This window comes from Sciurus vulgaris (genome assembly GCF_902686455.1).
Source record: "Sciurus vulgaris genome assembly, chromosome: 3".
Classification (NCBI taxonomy): Eukaryota; Metazoa; Chordata; class Mammalia; order Rodentia; family Sciuridae; genus Sciurus; species Sciurus vulgaris.
The window spans coordinates 187,568,062-187,592,633 of NC_136463.1; the positions used below are offsets into that span (position 1 = coordinate 187,568,062).

The 24,572-nt window shown below is 58.9% G+C and overlaps 1 protein-coding gene across 1 annotated transcript in view; it reads right to left on the minus strand.

The window, feature by feature from the left end:
- Nucleotides 1-7,315: 7,315 nt before the first annotated feature.
- HDAC4 (histone deacetylase 4) overlaps nucleotides 7,316-24,572 on the minus strand; it is a 255,976-nt gene continuing 238,719 nt past the window's right edge. The window contains 5 exon segments of the mRNA XM_079133930.1: nucleotides 7,316-11,754; nucleotides 11,928-12,069; nucleotides 12,882-12,966; nucleotides 19,016-19,149; nucleotides 20,458-20,576. Coding sequence (XP_078990056.1) covers nucleotides 11,715-11,754; nucleotides 11,928-12,069; nucleotides 12,882-12,966; nucleotides 19,016-19,149; nucleotides 20,458-20,576 — 520 coding nt within the window. The 3' untranslated portion in view covers nucleotides 7,316-11,714.

Here is a 24,572-nt window from a genome sequence, read left to right on the forward strand (position 1 = left end):
TCCCACGGGTCTCTTCTCAAGAGAATTTTCACTTTTACTCCCTCCAGCCTGAGATGGGTGTGGTCTTGCCAGCTCCCGAGGTGCCCTCAAGCCATCTTTCTTGTTGTCTCTGGCAAAGTCTTTAGCATTTCTGTAGTGGCGGTGAAGTCTTCAACAACTGCGACTTCCCTAGCCCCAGATTTACTCCCACCTTTCAAGTCCAAGTTATTCAAATCTTTATGCTCTGCTTTCTGCTCCTGAATGTCACAATAAACTTCACTAAAAGGCTCCAGCAATATCTATGCCTGAATCTTATACTGCCTAGAAAATTCTTCCACCAGATTAAGAGGTCCATTGCTTTTTAAATAGGCTTCTCGGAAAGTCAGGACATGGGCAAAATGCAGACAACTTCTCAGTCGGAACAAAACATGAATGACTTCTAGTCCAATGATCAATTGTGTCCTCCTTTTCCTCTAAAGCTTCTTGAGCCCTGTCTTCACGGTCCACTGTCTTATTGGCATTATGGTCTTCTGAGCTTCCACCAGAATTGGCCATTAAGCTCTGCTTACAAGCATTTCCAGTTTTCACTGCTAAGCATCTCAAAATCCCTTCCACCAATTCTAAAAAACTCAAAAAGCTTCTGGACCACATAGGTTAGTCATAGCAATGACCCCACTTCTGGTACCAATTTCTGTTTTAGTTAGCTTTTTTGCTGCTGTGACTAAAAGACCTGACCAGAACAATTTTAGAGGAGAAAACATTTATTTGGGGCTCATGGTTTCAGAGATCTCCATTCACAGACAGCAGTCTCCATTCCTCAGGACTCCAAGTGAGGCAGAACATCATGGCAGAAGAGTGTGGTGGAGGGAAGCAGCTCACATGATGATCGAAAAGCAGAGAAAGAGAGAGACTCCCCTCACCAGATACAAATATATATGCCAAAGCTGTGGCCCCAGTGCCAACCTCCTCTAGCTAAGCACACCATCTTCAGTGGCACTAAAACTAAACTACCACTAAAACTAAACTACCACTAACTAACTACCACTCAGTTAATCCAATAAGGGGATTAATGTACTGACTAGGTTATAACCCAATCGTTTCATAACCCAATCATTTCATAACCCAATCGTTTCTCCTCTGAACCTTCTTGCATTTTCTCACATACAAGCTTTTGCAGATGCCTCTCATCCAAACCACAACATCCAAACCACAACAGACACAGAGCTTCATGACCCACTGCTTGAATTGCTCACTAGTAACTCACATGAATGGCCCTGGGTGGGAAGGAGGTGGGAAGGTCCAGGGAGCCAGCAGTGCAGGGCTAGGGAACCAAGGACCGGTGCAGAGGACTGAAGGCCATCCTGAGCTGCAAGGAGCTGGCCCCTGGGACCCGACAAAGCCTCCATGCCTTCTCCCAGAGAACTTCGCACCTGGTGTTGAGGGGGGCCTGAAGCCCCCAGACTTTCCTGGAGACCCACAGTTAAGAATCCCCAGTGACAAGTCCTTTTGTGACCTCCCCTGAGCTAACCCAGGAGTTTATTGCCTCATTTGCTCCATTTGGGATGTCCTGGCATGTGGGCTCCCTGGCTGTCCCTGGGAGTGGGTCTCGGTGTGTGAGGCAGCAGTCCAGAGTGCAGGTCAGAACCTCCAGGTGCTCCCTTGCCCAACCCCAGGGCCGCCCACCTCACCTGGAGCTACCAGGCCAGCCTGAGCTCCTGCCCCCTGCCCATTCTTCTCCCCTCCCCTCTGCCTGCTGACTGCTTGGCGCTGACTGTAGGGCCCAGCAGAGGCCAAGCCCCTCCTCCTGGGGACCATGTAGCAGACTGTCTTTTCAGGGACAGGGGTCACACAGCTGAAAAATAATAAGCACTGCCCAGAGCCACCTGGTCTGGGAGCCCTGTGCCTGAGTGGCCTGGGGCTTGGAGCAGCAGGCAGAGTCCAGGTGCTGGGGTCCACGGGAAGTCCTGCCTGACTCCCAGCTTCTGGGCTGTGGAGGTCCCTTGGCCTGTGGCCATCATCACTCTGACCCCTGCCTCGTCTTCTCTGGCCTCCCCCTCTTCTTCCAGGGGTACCTCCTCGTCTGTCTCTGATGGAAAGCTTGCCATTGGCTTAGGGCCCACCTGGATCGTCTGAGGGGATCCCATCTTGGGATCCTCCCTCCATCACATCTGCAGAACGAGTTCACGTGCACGGTTTCTGGGGGTTAGGATGAGGACACATGTTTGGGGGCCACCACTCAGTCCCTGACTACCTTGGTCAGAGGCTGGCTGCTGGCATGGGGCAGGACCTCCTGGGACAGCAGGCGGTGCCAGCCCCTCTCCGTGTGGACAGGGGCCTCGGGGCAAGCGCGTGCCTGCCTCAGAGCAATGTTGGGCTCAGCCTCAGGCCACCAGACACCTGCCCTCCACGTCCTTCCTGGTCACTCCCTCACGAACTCTGGCACCACATGTGGTCTCTGGACACCTGGTCAGATGGCCCCCAGAGTTGATCTCCCACTGCCGATAAACTGACCAGGAGGCCTCAGGAACTCACAAATCAACTCCACACCTGAGAAGCGTGGCTCGGTCCCCAGCAGACAATAGAAGGCAGGACCCAGTTGGAGGTAGACCCTTCTGTGGCCACCTGTGTCTCTGGAGGCCAGGATGGCCTGGACAGCTCCTGGCGACTCACCTGAGCCAGGCCTTAGGCACAGCTGCCCGGGCGCTGCTCTTGCCCACCAGGGCGTTCCTGGAGCAGCTGGCCGATGTGGCTGAGGGGCCGTAGGAAGGAGCCTTCGTGTGCAGGGATGGAGGTGTCAGGCCTGCACTCTGCCCTCTCCCAGGAGTCACTGTCCATGACACGGACGTCTTTCAAGGTGACACTACAGAAGGAGATTTTGCAAGGTTGACCAGGGCCCCTCACAGCCAGGGTGGGCACATCGCCCATCTGGTCCTGGCGACAGTCTGTCTGCAGGAGTGTCCCGCAGGCAGGAGGGCTCAGCCCTGTCACCTTGGGCTCAACATCCTCAATGGCTTCTGGAGCCTGAGAGTCGCTGTCCCCGACGGGCAGCAGTGGGAGGGCTGCACAGGGAGGCCGGACTCGGCAGAGGGAGCCCGTGGAGCGTGCTAGAGAGCAGCCCTCGTGCCCAGAGCAGTACCGCCCACACAAGGAAATGGCATTCTCAGGTCACTGGAAACCAGGGCTCTGGAGGGAGTCAGTCCCCCAAGCTGAGTGGGGAGAAAGGGAAGTGAAGCAGCACCCTGGCGGGGAACGCTGCAGTCCGCGGAGGCTGCGACTGAAGGCCCCAGATGGCCGGGCCCTCCCTCTGCCCTCCTGACCCAAAGCTTCCTAAAATGGCGCCACGCTGCACGTGTCCACTTCCCATTCCAACAGGCTCAGGGCACAGAGGAAGCCTGTGACTCTCACCAGACACAGCTGGCTGGCACCGACCACCAGGCTGCTGAGCACCTGAGGGTACCACCTCCAGGCGTTCCGAGTTCCCTGAGGTGGCGCGGAATGGGCCTCTCTGTGTAAGAGATCTCCTGCAGGCGGGATGTGCCCAGGAGAGCACCCAGGCCAGGGCAGCCACGCCAGGTCCTGGGTACCCTCCAGTGGGTGTCTTTGGGAACACCGCCCCGCGGAGCTTGGTAGGTGCCTGCTGTCCGCAGGCGTCACTCACAGGTGTCACGCTGTGTCTCTTGGTGGGGCTTGTCTGCAACTGTGTTCGACGGCACGAGCGCTTCTCGGGCTGCACTCATGAGTCCTGCCACACGGCTCCTCTGCTCTGCTTGGTGGATCTGTCACTCAGAGCACGTCGTCAAGTCACCTGGGACATCTTTGTGTTTTCGTCACCTCTGCCAACGTTCTCCTGCATGACTCCTTATGCCTATGGCTTCTTTCTTCCATGGAAACGTCAAGCATCCATGGAGGTAGCAGTGTCATGGAGCCCCAGTGCCGCCAGCCATGAGTGGCCAGCTGTGTCCAGTCCCTCCACCCAGCCTGCCCTCAGCCCTCTTGCCAAGCTGGGCCACTTGAGGTGAATGCCACCTGCACGCCCTCTGACTCACCTTGTCCAGTGTCCATGTCGGCCTGCCATGTCCCTCTGCTCCTTTCAGACCTGCCGTGGTCCTGCCATCGCCATGAGAGCAGCGCCTGCAGCCTGCGTTCAGCACGCGGAGGGCCCCGTGCGCGAGCGGCACGTGCCTGGAATTCAGTTGGACGTGGTGTGAAGCGTCAGGTCTCCTTTCTCCCACACCCTTGCTGTGCCCTGTGGTGCACCCTCAGTCACTCTGAGCGGCTGCCGCAGGTGGGCTGGGCCTGCAGGGTTTCCGTGGGCTTAGAACTGCCTCGTGACCCGGGAGCACCCCTGGGGCGCGGGAGTGTTGTGCAGCACAGGGCACTGTGCCCCTGCCTTGGCCCAGGGGTGTCCCATCGAGTCTCTAAACGCAGGCCGAGAACTGACAGCTGTCAGGGTCTGGGCTCATCATGGGCTCCCAGCTCCCTTGCTGCCCCTGCCCTTCCATTCTAGGGAAGCTGCCCACTGTTGGACAGTGAGAAAGCTGGGGGTCGCCAGGCACAGGAGTGGGGGCAACAGGAGGAGGCGGGTGAGGGAGGCAGGAGGAAGGCACTCTGGCCTCCTCCTGTGGATTGTCTGCCTGGGCGGTCTGGACGGTGCCTCCCCAGAGCCAAGCCCAAGTCCCCTCTCAATCACGAGCTAGTGGGTGGACACTGCTGCCCTCGTGTGGCCAGCAGCGCTCACAGCGCAGGAAAGCCAGCTTCCCGCAGACATTGACAGGACTCAGTGGGCCCAGACGGCCTCACCTGGTGGGAACCTCGCCTTCTTCCTGGAAGTGGAGTGGCCGTGACAGCTTGGTTAACAGATCCAGAGTCCACCTGCGCAGCCCGGCCAACATCCTCCAGCTCTCTCCCCACCCTTTCCCGGAGACCAAGCGGCCTCCGAGGCCACTTTCCGTCCCAGCAGAGGCAAGAAGGAATCCAAGGGAAGACGCCACTTGAAACCCCTGAAGCCCAAAGGACTAGCATCCAAAGGGCGTCTCAAAACTCCGCCAGGTGGACAGCTGCGAAGACGGAGCCCAGAACAGGCGACAGGCTGGCTGAAGTACCGTGGCCCTCTGGGGACAGGAGGCACTGACAGTTTCGAAGCTGATGTTCTGGAAGGCCAGACAGATGGGTGAGCAGGGCAGCCTGGCTTGCCTCTGTGAGGCTGAGTCGGGTCTGGGGGACGGGTCCCTAGCAGGGTCCTTGGCTCCTGTTCGGAGCTGAGGGTGTCAGCAGAGGGGCCCGGCAGGGGAGTCGCAGGCCCCAGGGCAGAGAGGGCACTTGGCCAGGGGCAGCTGCCCACACACCCTGACGTGAGGGCTGACAGGTCGAATCGAACATGTCTGAAAACATGCCGGGAAGCCTTCTAGGGTCGGAGCTGCGGGGCAGCTGCCTGAGGGCCCTCGAGGGCCGAGTAAGTGATGGATGTCACTTTCTGGACTGGTGACACAGACCGTGGCTCTGACCGGGGCCGTCTCCCATGGTCGCTTGTTGTGGGGACGCTGTGCCAGGCTGTGCAGTGGCCTATGGAGCCTGCCACACCCTGGGCTGCAGGAAGGCGCTCCCCACCCCCCGTGCCCAGTAGGCCCTTTGGAGGAGCCACACAGGTCAACTGAAGCCCAGGAGGACTGGAGGCAGAGGACCAGCCCAGCTGCCCCAGAACGGCAGGAACACAGGCATCTGCTGTTGGAAGCTGCCGAGTGTGCACAGTTTGTTCCCCAGGAAGGGGAGCTAATCCGCCATGGCCAGTTAAGCTACAGACGGAACGGCAGAGCACTTACCAGACTGGCCGGAGCTTCAGGTCCAGGGTGCTCAGTGCCGCTCACCAGGGGACGACTCCAGCTCTCTCCCACCCCCGTGGGGGGAGTGGGAAGGGGCCCAGCCACGTGGAGAGGGACCTTAGTGGGCACGGGGGTGCGTGGTGCAGAGGAACCCGGCCGTGTTCCAGGAGGGACGCAGGGAGCTGGGCTCACTCTCATGTGGTCGGCCCTGGAGGGGCAGCGGGTGCAGGCCGCGCACTTGGAGGTCGTCCTGAGCACCCACACCCACCTACGTGCCGCGGCTTCAGAACCTCAGCCGCGCCTGCTCTCCCAGCGGGAAGGATGCGAGGGTGCTCTGGGTGGGCGCCTGGCCCTGTGGCAGCCCTCGGGTTTCAGTGGTCAGACGTTTGTGGCAGAAAGGGGCTGAGCCCAGTGCTGGTAGGGGGCAGGCCCTCGGTGCCCTCTCCTTGCTTGGTAGAAACACCAGGGTGTTGAAAGGTAAGGAGGGCTGGGCTGGGGGCGGCTTGGCAGGGGCTTGCCCAGCGTGAGCCAGGCCCTGGGTTCATCCCAGGCACTGGGGGAAGAAGTGGCAAGGTAGGAAGGCTTTCCAGCAGTCACTGGAGACATCTGTGTGCAAGTGGCCAGAATGCGCGTGCAGCCAGGGCCTCCCAGGCGGAGCCCCTTTGGGGGGCCGGGGTCTGGGGTCTCGTGTGGGTGGGGACCCCATGTTTCCTGTCCCTCCACCAGTGAGTGCATTCTCAAGTCCACGCCTCACACAGGCCACGCCCTTGCCTCACCACGAGCTCAGGGGGCTCCTGCGGCAGGGCCATCCCAGGCCAGCCCCCCTCCCGTGTGTCGGCAGCCTGAGTGGAGAGCGGTTTCTAGCACTCTCAGCCCTGGGCCACCAGGGCAGGCATGAGGCTGTGAGGCCACCTGGGAGGCTCCACTCCCCACAACCCCAGTGTGGTCGCTTGGGTTCCTGGGGAGCAGACCGGCTTGGGGGCTGGTGTGTGGGTACTGAGCCCGTGAGGCCAGGGTGGGAGGAGGGGTACGGTCCTGCTAGGCAGAGCAGGCTGGGGAGCCGCTGCCCTGCCTCAGGCCTCCCCAGGGTCCAGTTGGAAGAAGAAGGTGCCTGAGTTGGCCCATGCTGGCCGGCTTGTCCACTGCCCAGTGATTAGTCCTGGGATGCAGGCGCCCAGGAGGATATGGGCTTGCCAGGGCCATGCAGTAGCTGCCGTGGAGAGGCAGGGGCTGTGACAGGTGTCTGGAGCTTGTGCCCAGTGGAGGGAAGCGGCCAGGCTTGGGCTTTGTCCCCTCCCCTGGGCCTCATTCACTTGTGAGGTTGAATCTAGCCCAGCTCAACTCAGACGAGTAAATGCACCAATTCAAATTACTGGACATCTACCATGAAGACACTGCCAAGGGACCCTCCCATGCAGAGGTCAGGGCCCCAGGCGGGCCCAAGGAACAGGGGCCATCCCATGGGGTCCGTGCCACCCAGCAGGTTCTGGACACATGGGAGCCATGGAGAGAGCACGCGCCCGGAGAAACCAGAGCCAGAGGCATGATGCAGTCTTTATTTACACCACAAGAGTGACAGGAGAGCCAGGGCTACAAGACTGCACTCCAGTGGGCGGAGACAGTGGACCGTCGGGGACACGGCGGCCATGGAGACTCACCCACACAGAACGAAACGAGGATGAGAAACCCGAAACAAGACCTCCAGCTGCCCCAAGCAAGAGGTGGCGCCTGGGGGTCCAGACGGAGGAAACGGCCAGTGGCAGGAGCTCACGGCCCACGCAGTGCACGCCTGTCCCCGCCATACAAGGGGAGGCGCCCCTTCGTGGGGACGTGCACGTGTCCACCACTTGATCATCATTCTGTACATGAGAAGCGCGTCTCCACCACGGAGCACTCACGCCGACAAGCCAAAGTTGCTCGCTTGCTTGAGTGGGAGACTTCATCCAGTCAGGCGGGGCCGAGCCAAGCCAGCTGCGCAGCACTGCAGAAAGGCTCCCTCGGCCCAGCGCCCACACCGCACACCACCCAGACAAGCCAGCCCCTGTGCGCAAGGGGTCCTCAGACCCCCGTTCTCAATCAGAACAAATGGTCACAAGGCCAGCTGTGGTGGGCAGTGCACACCTGGCCCTGTGGAAGGAAAGAAAAGAAACAACAGAAGACAAAATCCCTCCAAACCAGCTCCAGAGAGACCGGCGGTTCCCTCTGGAAGCTGCAGTTTGCCTAAAACAGTTTCCACATAAATACAATAAACTATTATTGGTATGTCACAAGTGCTAGGTAAACTTTTTTCTTAATATGACAAATATTTAAGTAGTCCTTTTTATTTTCCTTACAATAAAAAGTACAATTTCTTGAGAGTAAGTTCAATGAGACTCAATCCCCTCCTCTCCTTCAAGGTTCCGTTCTGCTCTGCAGAGGGTTTCTACCTTTTCTATCTGCAAAGGTCAAGAGAGGGGACAAAAAGGCATCTTCCTTCTTCCCCGGAGCTGCCAAGTGTGGCGTGCGGATCTACCACGTAGGACATGCCAGGCATCATTCAGTCCATGCGACTTCCAGGCGTAGGAAACTTAAAAAAATATACTCATATATTTATATCTATATATTTATATGTGAATCAACGCCCACAAAACGCGTGGCCCAAAGTCTACAAAGTAAGAATGGAGCGCGCACATGGCGTGACCAGCAAGGAAGGCGTGTCTGACAGAGTGAACCTAGCGTCCACGGCTGTGCCGCAGAGGTCCGCTCACCCCGGCCAGCCACTGCAAATGGCCCTTCCTCTTGAAAACAGATCTTAAAAGAAAACTGAAACACTTTGACAAGTGGCCCTTAGGTACCGGAGCCCCAGGATGCTGGGAAGGGGTTGACTGGTCCCAGCAGGCGTGGCCTCTTGGGACGGCCACCTGCTGGTGGGGCGTGGGCACGTCATGGCGCAGCTGGAATCCCCAAGGGCAGGGTGGCCCCCACGCATTTGGTGGCCCTGATTGGGGTTTCCCTTAAAGGGATGTAAAGTGCTCTCACGGGCTCCCAGCCAGTGACCCCTGCAAGGCCTCTGCAGAGGAAAAAAAAGGCTGCAGGTTCAAGGACCAGACAGGGAACTTGTAGGAGGGGCCCTCCCTGCTGTGGGTCTGCCTGCAGAGGCCCAGGCAGACCCTCTGCCATCTGCCCTGGGTGCTGGCTGTGGGGAGGGGCCAAGTGTGTCTCCAAATAAAAGAAAAGGCTGCCTGGTGTTCCCTCCGCACGCGGGGGCACGCGGGCAGAGGACGCACCTCCTGGCCAGGCTCTGGACTGAGGGTGCCCCACCAGAAGGAGACCGGAAGCGAGTCCCTCCAGTGAGAACCGGTCACCAGCTGGCCCAGCTACCCCACAGTCTGAAGAACAGTGAGACTCTGCATCTCTCCCAGAAGCCGCACTGGCAGCAGCAGGTGTCGGGGGCCCTGCAGGGTGGCAGAGCTGGCCCAGGGGTCAGAAGAGCCAGCTGCTGGGCCCTGTCACCATGCAGTACCACAAAGGAGAAGGGCCGGCTGGGCCCTACATGCCAGCTCTTCCTGTCACTGTGGGCTTCAGAGCAAGAGTGGCCAGAAAAGAGGGGAGACAACAAGTTCCAAGACCGCTCTGCCCTGCTCTCCAAGCACTGTCTCAGTACTGACCAAGAGCAGCCATGCAACCAGGAGTCCGAGGATCTGCACTCCTCCAGCCAAGTCTGGCTGCGTGTCTGCCTGTAAACTTCACCACACTCAGAAGCCCTTCTGAGCGTCTGAACTTCCTCCAGGAGTCCAAAAGTGACACACTTTGGAATGAAATTGGTGGCTTCAAGTGCTAAAAATAAGTTACCAGTAAAAAGTGACCGTCAGTCACTGTCAGAGAAAAAGAGCACAGACAAAGGCTGGGTCCCTTTAGGAGCCCGTGCCCTCTGCGGCTCAGCGGGCACCGGGCCTCTGCTCCACAGCCACAGGCTCTGACCCAGGGCCTGCTGCTCCAGCCAGCGCCTGGCCCGTGTGGCTGCGGCAGGAAACCCAGCGAGTGCAGGGTCCGCTCCGGGCCACGCATGGCCGACATGCTTCAAAGGTCTTTGGAAAGCTGGAGCCAGAGCCCCTCCTGGCAGAGCGTCAGAGAAGTTAAACGAGAGCTTCGCCCACGCAGCGGCCGGGCCGTCCTTGGCAGGGGGAGCGCACACCACCCAGGTAACACTACTAGTGCTGTGGGTCAGACAAGCCCCGGCTTCTCCGCGTGGCAGAGCTGGGGAGCCCAAACACCAGGCGCTCAGCCCTTCCTGCCAGCCAGCGGAGGCAGCAGTGCCCCGCCACAGGACACTGCTCACGTGCAGAACACAGTGACCCTCCAAAGTCAAAAAAGTACAAGCAAGAACTTAGAAAGAAAAAGTACTTAGACATTATTACCATTCAGAAAACTGCTAAATGGTAAGGAAAAATGTAAAATTCACAAAACAATGCTTACTCAGGGTCTTTTTGTGAAAAATTCATATAAAAATTAACAGCAAATGTATATTCTTTGCTATAAAAACTCATTAGGTACATATGTGCATGGAGGCTTTAAAAGGGGGGGGGGCTCTGTTAGAAAATAATTGAAATTAAAGTACACGCTGGCAGGGACGTGGCCGGGATGAGGGAGCTGGGACCTGAAAGCCGGCCAGGTGGAGCTCCAGGCGGCAGGCTCCATCCAGACCACCCCCTCAGCACCGCGGAGCTCAGCCACAGCCCTCTGTTGGCCAGGGACTGTCGCCATCTGCATTTATTTTATATATATATCTATATATATATATACTTTTTCTATAAATGCATTATAAATATTTTATCAAGATCTCATAAGAATCAAGTTTCTTAGCTTAGAATACATTGGAATATATATTATACACATATATATTTATTTATACCTAAAATTTAAGCGATACTTCATGCTACCTGCTTTTAGTAAAAGCATTCCAATCGTGACACTGCAGGTGTGCCCAGGACATGCTTCACAACCGAATGGAGATGCTCAATTGCTACATGACGTATGAGAAAAAGAACACTTTGGATTCATTGAAAATTTGTTGGACTTCAAAACCCCAACAGTGTTTGCCGCTTTTTTGGAACTACCTCCAGATTCCTTAAACAGCAATAAAGCCAAACGAGGCCGCCAGGCCACGGCCCTCGGCCCTCGGCGGCATCTGCCACCTGCCCTCACAGCGCCAGGCCAGCGCCAGGCTGCACCACAGGACACGGTCCCACCAACTCCTGCTGTTTGTTTTTTCTTAAGGCATTGTTCCTCAGACTTCAGAAAACCCAGCACAAAACCCATCAGAACAGTAAAAGAAAGGCACAAACTCGCATCTTCCGATGGCTTTGAGAAGCTCAAGCCGACTCCCAGGCTCACGGTTCTGTTCTGTCCAGTTATCTTCCTTCAAGGTCCGTCCAGCTCTGCCCCACACCCACTGCAAGCCCCTGCGGCACACCGCCAAGGCCCGGGGGCAGGCCGGAGCCGGAGAAACTTCCTGTTAGAAAGAAGCTACGGGATGGGCCGAGTGGTTTACACGGAGACTGTGGAATTGTGGGTGAGAATCAAACTTTAAGCACCAGTTTTAATCAAGTGTCGTGTCTGTTAAGAGCTCTGATTTCTGTTTTCTTTTCCACGTGTCAACTACACTGGCCACTCCGCCCCAGGCTGCCACAGCTTCGTCCCTCGCGGCTCCTGGCACGCCCAGGTGCTCGTGGCGTGCGGTGTCCGGCCTGCTGCTCGCCGCCCGAGTCGAGTGGAGCTGCAGGCCTCCGTGCACGCGCGTCCAGACTCGGAGGCCTCGGTGCTGCTGCACGCTGGTGGCCCTGCGCTGAGCGCTGCAGGACGCGGCGACACGGGCAAGTCCCTCGCTGAGCTTCAAGACAGAGACAGACAAGGAGAGCATAGCAGCTCCGCGGGCGGCTACAGGGGCGGCTCCTCCTCCATGGGCTCCTCGTCAGGCCTGCAGGGAGAGGGCGGCGGGCGCTGGGGTGCGGGCTGGTGGGCAGCAGAGTGCCCGCCGCTGCTGTGGCCACCTAGGCTCCAGCACCTGCGTGTGGACCAGACCTGCTGCCCAGCCGCGCCCCCAACCTCCCCACGCCCGCTCAGAGCCGCAGGGTGTGATCAGCTGCTCACCTCTTCTCTGTGGGCTTTACGCCCACGGATAGCGAGGCCATGGCGGTGACCGTCTCTGCTTCTTCATTGTCACACTTCTGTGCCTCGATCAGAGAACGCCCCGCCGTGGAGGACAGGCGCTGGAGGCAGCGCCAGTACTTGCCTGAGGGGTGGAGAGCACTCAGGGGCCAGGTCCCTGCCAGGCCTTGTGGGGCCCCAGGACTGTCTTAAAGACACCATGTCCTCAACATGCCTCTGTCAGGGAGCTGGGTCTCACAGCACAATGCAGGGTCTGGGGCGAGGCCTGGAGCCCTCCGTCACAGGCCTCTGCCTGTGTGGAAGGTCCCTGGGACTGTGCAGGTCTGGGTGGGAGGGAGGTGTGGCGTGGGCCTGCCCAGGGCTGGCTTCTCACATGGCCGGGCAGCCGTGTGAATGGCAGTGGCTGAGAGCCAGGAGCCAAGCACTCCTGTAGGGGCCAGAGCAGCCCTGGAGTGCACCCCCAGCTGGACCATCTCACGTGCTGGGCGCCTAGCAGCCTGGAGGGCCTGGGCTCCGTGGGCTGCAGGGCTCCACCGGTGCACCCGAGACAGGTGCGCCCACCTCCAGGACCCCAGGGTGGCTACCGAAGGCTAGTGCCAGGAGATGGGCCGGCGCCCTGGGCTGGGTCTCTCTCTGCAGGGCTGAGGTGGCAGGCTCAGCCGAGGGCTGCCCTACTGGCTGGGGACCTGGGGCCAGTGACTGCATGACACGCAGCATCCCAATTCCTGCAGCTGGTATGACGGAGATGACAACACTGTCCCAGCAGGTTCTGGGGCAAACCAACTGTGGTCAGGGGAGTCTCCATCAGCTCAGCCACGCCAGTGAAGGCCAGGCCTATGTGGGCAGCCTGGGGAGCAGCTGACAGGAGGAGAGCAGCCAGGCATGGTGAGTCCTGCATCCAGGAGGGACCTCATGAGCACACAGCAGGCAACTTACTGTGGATCTCCATGACCTTCTCCATGGAGCGCACAGCGTTGGCATTGGGTCTCTGCTGTAACACCTTTTCTGGTAGAGGCTCGAGCTGGAAAAAGGATAAAGCACAGTGACCAGAGGATGCGGCATGACCCCTGTGTGAGAGGGGGACGTCCAGAGATGACGTGCTTCCAGGGGGCAGTTCTGGGCAGTGTGCCTGCCCATGGGAGCAGTAGAGGCTCCAGTGGGCCAGGTGTGGCTTGGCACCTGTGCTGCCCATTCTCCTCAGCCTGAAGGGGAGACAGGGAGAAGAGTGCGGTGGGAACACAGGCCCCAGACTGCACAGGAAGAGAAGGCCAGCGGCAAGGTGGGCAGACGCCGGCCTCGGGCCCCATTGCCAAGCACAGGGCTGGGATGACTTTCAAAGCCTGCAGTCCAGGTGGAAGAGACGCTTGCTGGGCCACTGCTGCCCCTCTGAGGTACCTCCAGGTTGCCAGGGCTGCATGGAAGTGCCCAGAGCTCTGCAGCCCGCACACCTGGAACCACCCAGAAGTGTCCGAAGTGGGGAGGAGAAAGGCGTCGCAGGCAGAGTCCCCGAGCCTCCATCACAGGACAGCCAACCAACAGGTGGAGGTGGCAGAGCCCAGTCCCCTTAGCAGACAGGCAGCAGGGGCAAAGAGCAGGCTCTCAGGCCTCAGGACAGAGCTGCTGCAGACTGACAGCACCCCGGTCGCTCCAGCCAACGCCGCCATCAGGACTGTAGCTTCACCACTCTTAAGAAAAAGTCCTTTTTAAAAAGTCACTCATCTAAAAACATGTTAAAATAAATAAACATAAAAGGGAAATTCGGCACCTTAAATAAAAAGTCACTTAGTGGGGTGAGGTGGTACACGTATGGTCCCAGCACTCAGGAGGCTGAGGCAGGAAGATCCCGACCCCAGGAGTTTAAGACCAGCCCGGGTGAAATAATGAGAGGAGCCCCTCGTCACACAAACTTGCAAACCCGCTCTGGGGCGGGGTGTGTAACACTGCTGCCCAGCACTGACATAGGATTCATGGGGCCATCTGTGATGGACCCTGGGTCCTCCTGGCACTGGGGCCAGACTCCCTGCAGGCAATGTCTACACTGCTTCCCACACTATGACACACCTCTGCAGGGGGCCTGAGTAGCCACTGTCCCCTGGCCACCACCCAGGGGTCCTGCCTTCTGCAGGCGCCACACTGCCCTCAGGCTGACCACTCTGGGGCTCCTGGCATCTCCACCTCCAGCAGCGGACACAGGCCCATAAAGAACGGACACAGAAGCTGGGGTGCCAAGCTGCCCACACACCTGTTCTGTCACAGTACGTGGACCCCAAGGGAAGAACGGGAGCAAACTGAGAGGAGAGTCCTCAGTCTTCCTCAGCTGCACGTCCTGAGCTGCTCTGGGAAATCTTCCCCCATGGTGGCCAGTGCCACTGCCAGGAGAATTTGACAGTATTTGAGGCCTTGCCAGAGAGCTGCTCTGGGCTGGCAGAGGAGGGAGGAATGTGGTCCCACCCAGTGTCCCCAGAGGGAGAGTGCGAACAAAAGACAGTGGCACAAGTAGTGGCTTATTTGCACCACTCGTTTCCCATCAGAGTGGAGGAAAGTCAAAAGAGGTGTCTGGCGCTGGGCAGGAGGGCAGGGAAGCAATCCACTGCGGCTCGTGCTCATTGGCCGTGTGCTGTGGTGGCTTCAGAGACTCACCCTAGGCCCCGAGTGTGGGGCTCTGCTCTAGAGTCACCAGCCTTTCCCTGGACAAGGGTAGGGAAGGGGCAAACGCCACAAGTTCCAAGGTCACCCCTTCCTAACAGGCTTTATCCCCTTATTTAATGAATCCTGCAAACAGCCTGCTAAGTACCGACCAGTCTGGAAACCTAGGATGGAAGCGTCACGTTCCACAGAGCGTCACGCTGGTGGAGGGAGACAGTCAACACCCTGGAAACAATTGGAAAGTAAACCCCGAGATGGCAGCAGGTACTAGGCACGGTGCGAAGGCAGCAGGGTCAAGGTCAAGGTGCCGGGTGCCGGCAGGCTGTGACTTGCAATTCAGTGTGGGGGGGCCTTGGGAGCAGTGCTAGGAGAAAGACTCCAGGGGGCGGCGGAGGCGGCAGGCAGAGCAGAAGTCCAGGCTCCAGGGGAGAGAGGAGAGGACAGAGCGAGGGAGAAAGTGAGGTGCGGCTCGCAGGGCGGGTGGCCAGGGGTTACAGGACCGCTAGGGCTCTGGCCAGGTGCTGGGCGCAGGGCGACCCAACAGGGAGGAGGCAGTGAGGAGGGGACTGCTCTCAGCTCAGAGGGAGAGACCTGGGAGGGACAGGCAAGGCCCTGCAACTCCGCTCAGGACACAGCCTGGCATCCAGCTGGGAGGGGCAGCTGGCGGCCTCGCTGGGCGTCCTGGGGGCGTGGAATGGGCTGCCTCCTGGAGCGGCTCCCGTGGACGGGGGATGGGTTGTGGATTCCAGGGTCTGGGAGGGGACACAAAGGTGAGGAGTGGACAGGGACGGCGACACATCGGCAGAGAGTTGTGGAGGTGAAGAGACCTGCCCATGGCCAGCCCAGCAGGATGGCTCGGCCAGTGGGGGCCAGTGCCAGCCACTTCCCAGGACCTGCAGTGCAGACATGGAGTGTGGGCTAGCTGGTAGTTGGCCCTGCTGTGTCAGAGGGCGGGCACGTGTTGGAGAAGGCCACCACCTAGCCTCTCCGAGCTCACGGGGGACGGCTGCTGACAAGGCTGCACTCCGCGAGTGACAGGAGTGGCCCGATGCAGCTTCCCTGGGGCCTGACTCAGCCGTCCAGGAGCTTCACCTCTCTCCTCACACGTGGAGAGAGTCTCTCCTCCGTGTAAAAGTGTGCACACTTCAGCTGAGCAGAGGCCAGTCAAGGGCACTCTGAGGTCCTCGAGACCCCCGAAGGACTGGTCAGAGCCGCGTGCTTCCCAGAATGCAGGGTGAGTTTGGATATTTGGGTCAAGCGGGACAACTTCACCTGCCACCTTAATGGATTCCAAAAACACGGGTTGCCAGGTCTGCTTGTCCTCTGGGCACCTGACCCTGAGTCCAGTCAAGAGCCTCTCCAGCCAGCCCCCTGGCTGTCAGTCCCTACAGTGGCCATGGGCAGGCCCAGGGTGAGTCCATGGCCACTGGCCCAGGCTCAGGCAGGTTTGACAATATCCCACATCCCCAGCCTTCAAGTGCGGACCCTACAGACTGTCACTGGTGGTGCTGCTTCTGCCTCACTCTCAGGAGATGTAGCCATAGAGCAGGTCCCTCTTGTCCAGAGGCGTGGGCGGCCACCCGAGGATTCTCACTCTCTGGTCCTTGACTTTGCACCAGCGTGTCAGCACCTACCATAGGGAACTCTCAGCTGGGCCTTCCCCTGAGAACTTCTCACTGCTAGCTGAGGGCATCCTCCATGGAGCTTCCTCTGGGCCCCAACAGTCTGTCCAGTTACCTGAGCACTTAGGCGAGCAGATGGCGTTTCCCCAGGCCTGTCCCTCCTGGCCCCTAACCCCTGATTATTTGAGAAGCTGGTGGCTGGGTATGGGCACTGCGCGGTGCTGGCAAAGTAGGAAAGGTTCCACAGACACTTGGGACCAGGTGGCCCTGACTCCACACTTTCCCATAAAAACTGTACTACATAACACACTGTAAGTTACTGATCAGACAGGGAAACAAACACAGAGAGAGAGCTGCCCCGCAAGCAGGTGACGCGACCAACATTCAAGTCTGACTGTGGACTCCAAGGCCTCTGTTCCCAAACCGCTCCCAGGTCCATGCCACGGAGTCCTCACCCACCGGATTCCAGACTCTGCGTAGCATTGGGACTACACAGCCAGTGTCACCTGGAGTGTGCTCTGAATCCCTTGCCCTGCACAAAACTCGAGCTTTGGGTTTGGGGCACCCAGTCAAGCTTCATTACAAAGGAGTCTGCGGGCAGAACAGGAGCCAGCCCTAAGGGCACATGGCCGGGACTCCTCTACCCCAGCCAGACTGGCAAGGGCTGAGGCCCAGGCACGCAGGTGCTGTCCTCCCACCTGACCGGGGCCAGCGGGTGTCTCCACGGGTGCAGGAGAGAGAAGCATGACACACAGGGACTGTGCTGAGCACGCAAGAGCAGGAGCCCGCAGGCTGCCGGCTGGCCGCAGACTGCCCAGCAGGCTCTCAGCCCGCGTCTTCTGACCTCTGGGAGCTTCTCCACACCTATGACCCTCGCGAAGTATCGGAAGTCACAGAGCTGAAGCTCCTAGACAAACCCTTCTCTGCTCCCACTTCACCCCTCCTCCGTCCACGTCCTCCACTGAGCCCAGAGTCAAGTCAAGTGAAGTGGTGGCACACAGGCAGTGGGGCCAGTGAGCACCAGCCTTGGGGCCAGGAACCAGGAGCCTTCTCTGCAAAATGCTCCGGGCTCCCTGCCGGCCTGCTGTTCCGCTGCAGCAGGACTTCTGAAGTGGTCAGCTCTGGGCACTGCCCTGGCTCGGGTGGCTTCACAGTCATCAGTGACAGCTGCAAACAAACATAGACCAACAGCAGCCACTGAGTGGGCTGTGGAGCCAGGGACCCTGAAGACTTGTTCCAACAGCAGCCACTGAGCGGGCTGTGGAGCCAGGGACCCTGAAGACTTGTTCCAACAGCAGCCACTGAGCAGGCTGTGGAGCCAGGGACCCTGAAGACTTGTTCCAACAGCAGCCACTGAGCAGGCTGTGGAGCCAGGGACCCTGAAGACTGTCGGAGACAAACTGCCCCAGCAGCCCCCCCACCTTGCACACACCTCCCCTGCCATCTCCTCCAGCTGCTGAGCTCCCTGCAGGCCACAGTTGGCTGCCCCTGTGCCACCAAATCGTGCAGCACGCTGTACATCACCCTCATAAAGGCCGCAGGGCAGAGTGGGGCTTGGCCCAATGCTCCTGCATCAGAGATTTCTAAAGAGCCCTCGACACAACTAGTGTTTCCTGCTTTCTGATGTGTTTAAGCATGTTTTCTTGCTGGAAGGCAAGTGCAGTGGAGGCAGCATGGGCCAGGCTGAGAACCAGGGCTCGCTGGGCCGAGGTACATAGCAGCTGCGGTTGACCACAGGGAAGAGTGGGTAGATCTTCGAGTGAAGAAAGGACAAGGAAACATCCTGGATGACTTGAAGCCAGGCAGACTGCTGCTTTATGCCAGGGGATTGCTAAACCACACTCAGCAATAGGACGCGCTTGCGTCTCTGACCCACCCAGGATTCTTCTCAAAACAAAGGCTGTCCAGAACCAGGAGGAACTTCCGATAAGACTGCGGCTGACGCCCTGCCCCACCCACACAGACCCCTGCCAGCCTCCCCACCAGCTGGCTGGGGGCCTGCTCTGAAGATGGCCAGAGGCCTGGACCCAGGGCTGCAGCCCACCACTGAGACTCCACGGGGGTGTCCTCAGAGCCAGGTCTGTGGGTGACCTTTGCCCGCTACAACGTGGCCTGGATGCCGGAGCGGAGCCCTCCACACCCACTGCCATTTGGCAACGTCAAGCTCAGGTGTGGCCTTGCACGCCTGGGGTCTGCCCTGTTCTGTCATCCAGTGCGCTCAGGACTGGCCTGGCACGACGCCCAGGGCAGGTCATGCCACAGCTCGACTGTGTGGTGGACACACTGCTTGGACCACTGTCACCCTCCATGAGCTCATGGTGCCCAGGCCACAGGAAACCTCACGCTGGCCTTCAACCTCCATCTCTGACCCTGGCTCTCAGGTGGCGGAAGGAGCTGCTGGGTGTAAGGGCCTGTCCAGCCCTGAGCCACTGACTTGGCTGTGGGCTCTCACCCCAAACTGGCCAAGAAGTTCCTAGAGAAACAGACTGTGCACAGAGGGATCAGCACCCAGAAAGCAGGACTTTCCACCACGGTCTCCTTGAGGGGACCAACACAGGAGAGAAGGGGAGTGAGCCAGCGAGCGCCCTCGAGATGGAGGGCTGTGTGCCTCTGCTGCTCCTCTGCCAGCGGACCTCTGCCACCTGTGACCTCCCCCAGTGGGTGTCAGAGCGTTCGGCACTGGACTGACAGCCCGAGTGAAACGGCAAGGGTCACAGACGCCTCGTGCTGACTCGAGCTCCTGGGCACGTGGGCCAGGTACCCACGGGTACAGAACTTCCTAGGGGTCTTGGGTCTCTGTACCTCGTTTCCCAGCAAGGCAGACACGCAGGCCTCAGAGGCGTCGCAGATGGCAGTCAGGTCGTGGCCTCCCTCCAGGGCCAGCACGACTCGTCCACCAGCCAGGCCCATCAGCTGCTTCGTCAGGTACCCGAAACCTGCAACAGGAAAGGGACTCAAGTGGAGGGCAGGGTGGGCAGTGGGTCGGCGCCTCCAGGAAGGCCGGGGCAGGACACCACGCCAGCAGAGGCCACAACGTGGTTGTGCAGCCCCTTCTGAAGCCCTGAGAGTGAGTCAAGGCTTCAGTCTTGGACTTTACCATGCAGCAGATCATTCTGCTTGAAGGCCGAGGGACCAGTGCCACCTTTGTCTCCCCAAGAGGCCCACGGCCCCTCTGGGCAATCGATGTGCTCTGCACACACATGCCAGTGCCTCCTGTGTCACCTGTGCCACACGGGGCTTTCCTAGGCCCGCGTCTGGGCATCTGCTCTGATGGCAAGCCACAGTGCCTCCCGTGGCCCTCCGCACTACCCCAGCAGAGGGCACCTGGTGGGCAGTAACAGTCACCAGCCACGGGGGCTGGCTTGTTAGAGAGCCAGAGGACCGTAATAAGCCAGTGGCCCTGATCCTGGCCTGGCCCTGTGCCTGGCCATGTCCTGTGGCAGCTGCAGGACATGGGTGGGCCAGAATTTTAAGTTTTGGACTGTCTGTCTGGTGGAAAGTGACACTGGTTTGCAGGCTTCTGTGAGGTCTCCAAGGAGAGCTCAGAATGTGGCAGAAGGGCACTCTGGGAGACGCTGTAGAATGTCAGGCACAATGGACAGCTGGGCTTTGAGAGGCCAGTGCTAGAGGGCAGCCACCCCTCAGGACACCCACGCTCCACCCTTTCAGCCCTGGTGCAGACCCACCTACCCTAACCTTCTGCACCCATGGAGGACAAGCAGCATGGTGGTAGGTCACGGGGAGGTGGACGCTGAGGAAGTCACTAGGGTCAGGCCTCAGGGCCCTGAGAGGCTCCAGGCTCCTGGACAGCTGTGCCTTGGGGAGGCAGCCAGCTCTGTGACCAGAGGCCTTGCTTTCATTTTCGTCTGCTGACTGCACCGCAAGTGTGGCCATCCCAGTCAAGTCCTCAGAATGTGCCTCAGCCCCACCCCACCTACGCCCACAAGGCGGCACAGAGAACAGAGGCACGGCAGGGAAGGGTCGGCTCCTGGCAGCTCTGGGGTCTGCATGCTCCTCAGGCACCTGTGTCCCCACTGAAAGCACTCATGTGCACTGGCTGCTGGCTCACGGGCGGCTAGCCTGAGGGCACAGGGCCTGGGCGTCCCTGCTCTGCAGCCCCCATGGCCACCAGAGCTGGGGTTGGCTGTAGTGCTGTCTTGTCTTTGACAGTGGAACACAGCAGGTCACAAACACAAGCAGTCAGTGGTGGACATGGCAAAGGTGACCTCTGCCCACCCACTTACACTTTGCAGAGAGTGTGTACCCTCCGAGAGGCGTGGGGTGGCCCTCCACAGCGTCGAAGCCCGATGAGACCAGCACCACGTCTGGGGCAAACTCGTTTGCGATCGGCATGACCACAGTCCTGCAAGGGCCAGAGAAGGCGTTACTGGGTCAGTTGAGGACACTGCCAGGTAAAGGCTGGACGGTCACAAGGCGCAAGCAGTTCTCTGAAGGGGAAGAAGGCCTCAGGAGCCCCCGGTTAGCAGAAAGGAAATCCACCAAGTGTGACCGTGTGCACTTCACTTCTAAGCCCTAGCCGCCTAACTCCCAGGTGAGCATGCGGGAGAGCTGCAGCCCAGGTCCTCCCGAGGTCCTGCCATGCTGCGTCTGCATGCTCTGCGACGTGATCTGAACCAGCGCAGCACTGGCTGAATTCCCAAGGGGACCTGGGGGACAGTCAGATGCCTGTTGGCAAGTCCTCCAGCCCTGCCCCCAGACACCCCCTCCCAGGATGAGGACAAGGCAATTCTCAGGACTTCCATTCGACGTGGCTTGGTCGAGATCCCACACGCTGAGCCCTGCGGCTTCTTGTACACTGGGGTCTTTGCTCTCCGGGGGCGGCCCCTGCCCAGCAGGCGAGAGTCCACCAAGCACTGCAGAGCTGCAGGGAGCACTGCGGCCGGACATGAGGCTCCGGCTTCTCTCAGCTGCTTCTACCAAATGGCATTCCTCGGGGGCAGACACCAACTCTGGCCGAAAGAAAGCCCGGGCTCAGATGCAGGAACTGGGCCGGACTGTGCCCTGCTGACGAGCCCGATTCCTGAGGGTGGGAGTGAAGAGTGCCAGCGTGCCCACTGCAACGCCAGGGCGTGCACGCCGGGGCCACAGCCTCAGGTGAGCTTCCAGGGCAGCAGAGGGCACATCCCATGCGGCTGGCCATGTGGCCAGTCGGCTCCGTTCAGTGCTGAGCAGTCTGCCTGAAGCAGCTCAGAGACTGCCGGCACTCTGCGGCACTCGCTTCCAGCCCAGCGGCAGAGGCAGAGCGCCCAGGCCTCCCTGTAGCTGCTGCTCTGTTCCTCCTCCTTCCTGTTCTTTCCATTCATAAAAAAATAATTAAAAAATTTTTTAGTTGTAGATGGATACGATATTTATTTTTTTATGTGATGCTGAGGATCAAACCCCATGCCTCACACGTGTAAGGCCAGGGCTCCACCACCGAGTCCCAGTCCCAGGCCACTGGTGCCTTGTAGGGTGCACATCACTCCCCAGCATGCCCCCCACCCCCGCCCCTGGTCCCTTTCCTCTGCTGATCTGCCCTAGAGCAGCACACACCTCTCTTTTCCGTTTTCCTCTCTAGCTTCTGCATATGACAGAAAACATACGACTCTTGACCTTCTGAGTTTGGCTTATTTCACTTAACATAATGGTCTCCAGCTCCATCCATTTTCCTGAAAGCGACTTAGCTCCATTCTTCTTTATGGCCCCACAGAGCTCCCTTGTGACGTACGCCACGTTTTCTTATCCACTCATCCACTGATGGACGCCTAGGCTGGTTCCGTAGCTTGGCTGCTGTGACCTGTGCTGCTGCAGACACGGGTGCCTGTCTCGCTGTAGAGATGACTTCCGTCGTCAGGATGAGTGCTGAGTGGTGCAGGGGTCACGTGGTGCTTCCACGCCTCGTCCTTTGGGGGATCTTCCTCCCGATCTCCACAGCGGGGGTACTAATTTACAGTCCCGCCAACGGTGTAAGAGCACCCTTTTCCCCACGTCCTCTGCAGCACTGGTTATTGTTTGTACCTTGGTGACGGCCATGGTACAAACATGGGGGCTGCCGTGAGGTGAAATCTGGGGGTAGTTTTGATTAGCATCTCCCTAATTGCTAACGGTGTTGAACATTTTTTCATACATTTGTTGGCCACTTGCGTTTCTTCCTTTAAGAGTCTGTTTAATTCATTTGCCCATTTCTTAACTGGGTCATCTGTTTTTCTGTGGTGTTTTTTGAGCTCTTTATATATTCTAAATATTAATCCTCCGTCAGAAGAGTAGCTGGCAAAGATTTTCTCCCATTCTGCAGGTTCTCTCTTCACATTCTTAATTCTCTCCTTTGCTGCACAGAAGTTTTTAGTTCAATTCCACTCCATTTATTAACTCTTGGCATTGCTTCCGGAGCTTCTGGGGTCCAGGGAGAAAAGCCACTGCCTGTGCCTGAAAGCTGGTTGCCACCCTGTGCTCTCCTCTAGGGGTGGCATCACTGTCCCGGACTTTAAAGAGAGCTTAGGTGTCCCCCCTTTCTGTGTGGCCTGCGTGATGCTGAGGAGGGTTCTGTCCACCCGTGCTTCCTCCTGCGGACACTGGTTCCAGCAGCGCCTCCACAGCAGGCTGTGACTTCCTCGGAGGACATGGGTGTGTGGGGTTGAGGCCGTCACCAGGGTTCTGTGCACACTCCAGGGGCCCCAGGACCAGGGTCAGCAGGACCATTCAAGGCTGACTGATGTGGAAGCAGCCTCAGACGGTGTGCAACGTGGAGGACAACCTGGGATTTGCTTGCAGGCTGCAGTGTGTACATCTCTGCCCCAGATCCTGTCCACACGGCCTCTGTTCTGCTCCCACTGGGGCTTTGTAACTGAAGTGCAGCCTTTGCTGTTCCGCACAGTACAGAACATCTGAGCAGAGCATCTGCCCAGCCATGCCCGGACCTTGTCAGCAATTCTGCATGGGTGGTGGAAACTGGGATTGTGTTCTGTTCGGCAGAGGGTGGAGAGGGTGGCTCGCGTGGTGTGGGAGCATCTCCCAGGGCTTCGAGGTGCTTCTTCCTCTGGTGGCCCTCCCCCTTTCTGCCATCCAGAGCAGCCCAGGGAGCGGGTTCCTAATTATTTTAATGGAGTGGCTGTCACCTGACCTCTTTCTCCAGGTAGAACAGCACAGTGCACCCTGCCTCTGCCATGGACAGAAGCAGGACACCTCTTTGATGAGAGCCACAGGCGTTGGTTCTGTGCAGACTCTGTGTCACTTGAAAAGCGCTTCTGCAGCAAGGGCATGTGGCGGGCTTGAGCTCTCTGAAGTACTGCCAAGCTATTTGATTTCTAATCCCTCCTCCCAAACCAAGTCCTGCTAAAATAATTAAATGAAGTCCCTGGTGCCTGGCTTGGGGTGTGGTGTTGCCCGAAGCCAGTCAATCAATTGGAACACACCCACCGGTGGACGCAGCTTGGTGGCCAGGCACACGCAGCTACAGCCGGGCATGGGATGCTCACGTGTTCGCTCTGTTTCCAGGGCTGGGCCTGAGGCTGCTCTGCCAAATGCCTGCCGAAGCCCACAGACCTCTGCCACGGCGCGGCACCAGAGGCCTGCTCGAGGCATGTCCAGCACCCCGTGAGGCATCTGAGGAATGCCACTGCTCCGCGCTGAACAGGCTGCTCTGCCTGCCACAGGGGACTGAGTGGGCACTCCTGCACTTCACAGACATGCTGTCCCACACACACAGGAGAGAACGCAAAGACATCGCTCCTAAATTGGTGCTGCAGACAAAGGGAGGCAGGACTTGCACTCCACTAGAAATAAAGAGCCCAATACGGCTACAGGCCTTCGCCCACCCGGTCCCTTTGAGGCATTTCCATGGGCTCACAAGTAGCGTTTGGCAGGGAAACTGAGGGTAGAGAGGGGTAGGCTCAGAGCTTCCCAAGGCAGCAGACTGACTGGTGGTTTGTGAAGAGGCTGGATGAAGCTGGGGATGGTCCACAGGTGCACCTTTGGCACAGGAAGGTGGTGAGGACCCACAGCACCATGGCCCCGAGGGCTCCGAGCCTGCCATGCTGCCCTCTGGAGGTGGGGCTTAGACATGCAGTGCCTGCTAAGGGGAGGAGGGCCACAGGCTCCCTGTGGGTGACTGGGCCCCAGCATCTGTACAGTCCCCCATGAAGCTGCCCGGGGCTGCACACTTGCCCGTGGCTTCCCCAGGGCCTGCCCCTTCTGAAGCACCTGGCATCATAAGCCACCTTCCATCCGTAGCCTGGACAAGGAGAGCTTGTGGTGAAGGCTGGGCTGGACTCCAGGCTGGGGGCAAAGGTCCAGTCTGCTGCCCTATCCCAGCAGCAGCACGGCTGTAACACTTGGGCTGTCATAGGGCATTTGTTGATGC